Below are 7,117 nucleotides of genomic sequence, written 5' to 3'. Positions count from 1 at the left end.
ATATTTTCTGTTTTCTAGAAGTGCCACCCCACGACTCCACGACTAATTGTTGCCTATACATGAAATGTGTCTCCTGTGGTTATGGCTATATACGAAACAGGCCATCCCACCACTACCATATTCTTTTGGAAAATGGAGTACAGCCAATTTTCTTCTTCCTCCGCCATAATTCATTCCCAATACCCACCAAATTTCTGATAATTTGCATGGTGGTGCTGATAATTTGCGCAATGGGGCCCCAGACTCCTTCCTCAATACCCACCAAGTTTCTGAATTTTTTTTCTAGATACTGCTTAGTGCCCACTAAACAGAAGATACACCTCTGAGAGGGATGAAAAGAAAATATAATATTCTGCCTGGTCTTGAAATTTCGGTAACACTAGTTAGCATTTGCCGTGCCATGGTTTCCAAAACCCACTCCCAACTCATTATTCTGTTCCTGTTTCTTCTTTCATCGCTAAACATTACTTCCAGCTCATACACACATGATGCAGGGAATTTCGACAAGTGGGTATCTCGAAATGTGAAAAAGTACGAGAAGAGAAAGACCATTTTGAAAACCAAAGTGAAGGTGGCTGAGAGTAACAAAGCTATCATAACAGTAAGACAAGACGGTTCTGGTGATTTCAAAACCATATCAGAAGCTCTCAATAGCATTCCACCACGTAACACTAGGAGAGTTACAGTGTCCATTTCTCCGGGTGTATATAGGTATACATATGTAGCTATATAAAGTGGTTGTTGTTTATTTTACGTTGAATTGAAATTGTGTTGATTTGTGTAGGGAGAAGGTGATGATCCCAAGAACAATGGCTTTTGTTACACTCTCAGGAAACGCAGAGAATCCTCCAACCATTACTGGAAATGATACAGCATCTGCCTCAGGAAGAAATGGCACTCCCTTAGGAACCTTCCAGAGTGCAACTGTTGCTGTGGATGCTAGCTACTTTGTGGCCATCAACATCAAATTTGAGGTACACACTTAACATTTTATTGAACAATAACCTCGTACTGGTTAATGTGATTATAAGAATGTTTGTAACTGTTACATAGAGTTGGTAATGAATGATGAGTGTGTGGTAGAACAGAACAGTGCTCCACATGAGATTGGAAGGAGAGGAGAACAAGGCGTGGCGCTTAGGATCTCAGGAACCAAAGCTGCTTTTTACAATTGCAGTTTCAGTGGAGCTCAAGATACTCTCTATGATCATAAAGGCCTTCATTTCTTCAACAACTGCTATATTCAAGGTTCTGTCGATTTCATCTTCGGTTCTGCCAGGTCCCTTTACCAGGTCCTCTTTCTCTCTTTTTTTTCTTCATCAACTTCCAAAATTCACCATGCTTTCAAATGTTGGTAACAGTAATACACTCTCTTAACCTTTTTTTTTTTAAATACTACTTTTATTATTCACTCATATTAATGAAAAAATTATAACATTTTTTATTTATTAAATTTTTACTTTCAATTTCATAAATTTAGACAATTAAATATATTTTGTTCCTACATTATTTTAAAAAATTGCATTGCATCTCTATATTAAATATAGATTTATTTCATTCTTATACTTTATAAAGATTATGTAAAATATTTTTTTTAATGAATAATATATTTAGTGTTTATCATATGATAAATGAAATTTCACACTGAATTACAATATAATATTTATGTGTAATTAAAATGTTAGAATATAGTTTATCGTAGAACTTTCTTCATTACATTATAAATATTTTACATGCGATTTGATAAAAATAATAATTTTCATAATTTTTACAAAATATATAGAGATAAAACAAATTTTAAAAATTAGTTAGAGATGAGAAAATATTTAACCTTCAATCAATAATAAAACATGTATTGTACTTGAAGAATAATGATCAAGTTTTAAGTACGTATCATCTGCTTGATTTGAATCTATACTATTAACAAAAGGATTCATATTTTTAGTAATACACAATTTTTTTAATTTTACTATTTTAATAACTACTTTTATAAATTTAATAACTAATATCATAAAAATTGTGATTTTTATAATTTGAAAACCATTTTTTTCTTTGAAGTTCTTGTAAATTATATAATTCAAAATTTCAAAACAACTTTTTGAATTATAATTCAAAAGAATATTTTTGAAAGACTTTTGAATTATACAATATTTTTCTATTTTTTTAAATTAAAAAAGATTAAAATTTATTTTTGACTTTTGTAATTTGGAAAGTTAAAAAATACTAATTTGAAAACTTTTTAATTATACATTTAGAATTATTCTTTTACATGGAGGTGAAGGAAGAAACCTATGGAGGTGCAGGGAAAACTTTTATCCTCAGGTTTGTGTTTTGAGAGGTAATGTACAAAGGCCCATGTACAAAGGTGAAAAAATGTTTCAGTTCTCAAACTCTAATATATGGCAGTTTCTTCTTGCACCTCCATGAATTTTCTTTTCATCCGATAAATTTTTATATTTTAAATTTACTGAAAGTAAATTTTATATTTTTAAAATATATGTTTTATTTTAAATTATAAAATATAATTTTTTATTCTGAAATACATAATCAAAAATTCAAAAATTATAATCTATATTTATATTTTAAATTATATAATTAAAATTCGATTTTATTTTATATTTCAGAATATACAATTTAGAGTGTACAAAATTGTATTTCAAATTGTGGGACTGGAAGAAGAAATGGTCTCAACATTATAGCAAATATTTAATTCTACAAAGAATGAATTATCACTTAAACGAGCAAACAAAACTATATTTTACCTAATAGAATATATTATTTGGTTTAATCATTTTAGCAGTACTTTTTTTTGAAAAATTAGTAAAATCAAATAATTATCGTTAATTTCGTACTAATATAATTAAAAAGTGTTACAGTTCGTAGTTTTTTTTTTTTTTAAATATTTTTTATTTTTCATTTTAAAAGAAAAATTATCACATATTAAATTGATATTGTGTCATATGATAAAGATAATGTGACATAACACTGATAATTCAACATGTTACTATTATGTCAAATGTTATTGGATTAGTCTTAATTTGATCTTTGTATTTTTATTTTATCTTAATTTATTTTTTTTTAACTTAAACAATTTTGTCTGGTTTCGAATTCAAACAAATTTTAATTTACATATAAATGTTACACAAATATTTTTATTAAAATTAATATTTTTATTAAATATTTTTATTAAGTATTCTAAAAAAATAGACTAAATTATGTGGAAAAAATAATAAATAAACTCAATCTTATTAAAGATATTTAATTAACTTCATTTTTAAAATATTAAACTATTCAATATATTTTATCTTTTAAAAAAATTAAAAGAGTTTAAAAATTATATATTTTAGAAAATAATATTATAAAGATGTAATCCAACTTTATTAATAATCAATTAATATGAATCACAAAACTCAATAATTTTATGGAAATCTTATCAACCAATTTTTTACATGCCTGTATTCAACCTCACTAAAAGAACTAAAAGGTTAGAAAATTTTCTCTACGAAATTTTCTCTAATTGTAATAAAAATATCAATTTTAAAATATCTATATAACATTTATTCAAATTAAATTATTTAAATTTGAAGATGAACAAAATTGTTTAATTTTAAAACAAAATTAAGATTAAATTAAGACAAATTAAAAATAAAAGAACCAAATTAAAACTAATGCAGTGACATATAGCACTGTCATGTGATAAAATGTCATATGACAAATTTTATATTTTTTAAAAGTTATATAGAAAATAAAAATAATTATAAAAATATTTTATAGAAAATAATGAATTGACACATGTCAGTCGTTTTAATTATATTAATATGAAACTAATGACAAGAACTTGATATCAACTTTTTTAAAAATAAAAACTTAATAGAGAAAAAAAAATATAAAGAGCAATTTACTATATCCAACAAAATCAGAAAGATTTAGAATGATTAAACCTATTACTTTTAATAAAATTTCATGTCTATTAGTTAGCTTACAATTTGTGCTATGCTTTGATATAAATTTCAATATTTCTATTATAAATTTATTTTATTAATTTTTTATTTTTATTTAAATACTTTTCATTTAATTTTGTCATCGCCAAAATGATATCATTGTTTCTTTACTTTTCAAAAACAAGTTAACCAACCATTAAAAATATAAACATGACCAGTAAATTTTTAAAATAAAACAATTTTTTTAAAACACAAAACTCGTTAAAAATAACAAATTTATAAGTTAATTGCAAATCCATCAAACCTTTAAAATATTCAGATATAAAAGGTTGATATTCATAATTTGAACTTGAAAAAAAAATTTTAACCACACTTTTTAACAATTTTTTAATAACATCGTGACAACATGTTATTCAACGGTTCTAAATATTATTTTAAATATAAATTTAAATGAATCAATAAAGTAATGAGAAATGTAGCATTCTAAATAAAATTGTGATAAAGTGTTATCAAAATATCTTCTATCTTTTAAACTTGTGCTAAGAGTAAGGACAAGCTTTATTTTGTTAGGAGCAGAACTTTTGTCTGTTAAGTTAGCAGTGGTAAGTTTTTTATTGACTTGGCAAGCAGAATTGCTATCTAAATTCCACAAGTACGAAGGTGGCTTCCATCACTGCTCAAAAGCGTACAAATTCGTCACTGGAGAGTGGATTCTCCTTCAAAAACTGCACAGTAACTGGTAGTGGACATGTTTATCTAGGAAGAGCATGGGGTGATTATTCAAGAGTTGTTTTCTCTTACACCTACATGGACAACCTAGTACTCCCCAAAGGATGGAGTGATTGGGGTGACCAAAACCGTGATTCGTTAGTTCAATGCACTACATTCAACTCATACATTTTTCTTTATACAAATAACTCAAGGAAAGACTAATTTTGTGTTTGTATGTGTGTTTTTCAGGAGGGTATATTATGGAGAATACATGTGTAGTGGGCCAGGAGCTAACTTGGCTGGAAGAGTGCCATGGGCACGAGTGCTTACAGATGAAGAGGCCAAGCCATTTATTGGGACCCAATTCATTGAAGGAGACACTTGGCTCATTAACACCAGCTGAAAATGAAAGAACATGCAGACTTTAATATCATGCAGCTGAAAATGAATATTCACAATTTGCCAATATAGTGGTTTGTTTTCATTGATTGAAAATATTAGCACTACATTACCACCAAGTCTTGTTTCATAAATGGGAATATAAGTAAAAGAAGTACACTATTTAAAACTGTTGTGATGATGTGAACACAATGAACACACGCATGCGCAGGATAAACCAGCTTTACACTTATCAAAGTACGAAAAAAGAAAGACATAAAATTTCATCTTCAAGCGTCTGAGTTATGGAATGACAGCATCATGATGGAGCAGGATAAGACAGGGAACAGAATTTTAAGGCCAAATGCAACACTCAGCTAATTTCCAGGGTCTGGTCTCCTCCTTGTGACCATTGAGGAAACTCCAGAAGTGTTCTAGGTTGTCTGAGCCACTGGATGGTTTCTCTGCTTTCTTTCCCTTAATAATGGATGCCAACTCTTTTGTTTCTGTGTCTTTCCACCTTGCACTCTCGGGCTGAAGTTCATGGTGACAGCATCTTAGTAACGCTTTTAGTAATAGCAAAATTGAAGCCATTATCGTAGACCAGAACACAGATTGGACGTGTGTTTTTAAGGTTTTGCCAGAAAAATATATTTGAAATATCATATACGTATAACAAGGTTTTAATATACTAGGATTTGAAGGGTAGCTTTCCTCTTACGAAAAACAAACAAAGAAAATACTGGATTTCTTGTGAAATTAGTAATTATAAAAAGTTCTTCCATTTTCTTACCAAAAAACCTCGAAACTAACGCTTGTGCACTTGGCTTGTGATGAATGGCATAGAGTAAAAATTTCTTTTTCTCACGTCGACAGCTCTTGTCTGAAATATAAGTTTAGCAACTTGGAAAGTTATTTTTTATCATAAAAAAATGGATATTATTACATTCGTTTTGTAAATTTGTTTTGTGGTACTACAAATATGAAGGCATATATAGTTGCATGAGAAAATTACGGGGCAGCAACCATGCAACTTGGGAACTGAATCTAGCGAAGAAAGTGTAGTATAACAGAGAAAAGCTTCTTTGAGGTCACAGTCTAGCTAGCTACACCTATCTACCATTTTGGTTAACTAAAAAATGTAAAGAAGCAGGCATGAGGCATCTTGAAAGGTTGATGGAACAGCTGTGACTTAATTCTTGGTCATATTGGTTAGTTGGTAGGACCGAATTAGACAAGCAAGACTTTACTATCTAGAAAGGAAGGCCTTCTTTTTATTCACTTTTCTTTCTTTAGATTTACGTAGGTGTTTGCTTCTGATTCGGGGCTTTGTGGAATATAACTCTTGGACCAAGAAGAAATTATCAAATGACAATGACACTAAAACCATCAGAGAAGCTGAAACGTCGGTAAAATGTGATTTTCTTAAGAAATCACATGCGTAATTAATCAAATCTTATATTGCAGTCAACGAGTTGGTAAAAGGGCTTGAGAGAAGGGATTATCTATCTTGATTGTTCCCTTAAGATGGAAAGCCATTTGTTTGCTTAGGTCTCAATCTTGATGTGCTGCTCTTTTTCTGCTCAAAATCTTTCGCATTAGATAGTGATGTCTTGAGGTTGAGGGCGTACACCACCATGGAAGTGAAGCCAACTTAGAAAAGGCTCAACGATAATACATGTCAGAAAAAATTGTTAAATCTTATATACAATCTTCCTACCAACATGAAGACGACCTTTAAGCTGCTCGATCATCAATTTCACAGGGTATGCTTGTGTTTTTAGTCTCTTTAATTACATATCATTATTTTTATACTTTTATTTATATTTATAAAATACTAAATTCATTTCTTAAAATTAAAATAATGTTATAATTCAAATTGTGAACCATTAAAAGTTAAATTTCACTTATTGATTTTACTTAAGTCATTTGTACTTTGAAAGTGACATTTATATTATAGGCAGTTAAGAGAAAGGAATTATAAAATAGAGCTAAAAGTGTTTGACATACAAATATAGACATGTCCTACGATTGGGACATGACATTACCAGTTTAAAAGAGTGGTGCTTCCTTCTTGGCCAATATCT

The 7,117-nt window shown here is 28.9% G+C and overlaps 1 protein-coding gene across 1 annotated transcript; it reads left to right on the top strand.

Moving 5' to 3' along the window:
- On the top strand, positions 1 to 5,389 carry LOC106771354 (probable pectinesterase 53). The gene is made up of 5 exons (XM_014657323.2): positions 1 to 711; positions 785 to 974; positions 1,089 to 1,292; positions 4,572 to 4,807; positions 4,902 to 5,389. The coding sequence occupies exons 1-5, from the start codon at positions 332 to 334 to the stop codon at positions 5,053 to 5,055; spliced, it is 1,164 nt and encodes a 387-aa protein (XP_014512809.1). The 5' UTR covers positions 1 to 331; the 3' UTR covers positions 5,056 to 5,389.
- The last annotated feature ends 1,728 nt before the right edge of the window (positions 5,390 to 7,117 follow it).

The sequence above is a fragment of the Vigna radiata genome, chromosome 8 (assembly GCF_000741045.1).
Source record: "Vigna radiata var. radiata cultivar VC1973A chromosome 8, Vradiata_ver6, whole genome shotgun sequence".
Taxonomy (NCBI): Eukaryota; Viridiplantae; Streptophyta; class Magnoliopsida; order Fabales; family Fabaceae; genus Vigna; species Vigna radiata.
This window is presented reverse-complemented; position numbering and strand designations above follow the sequence as displayed.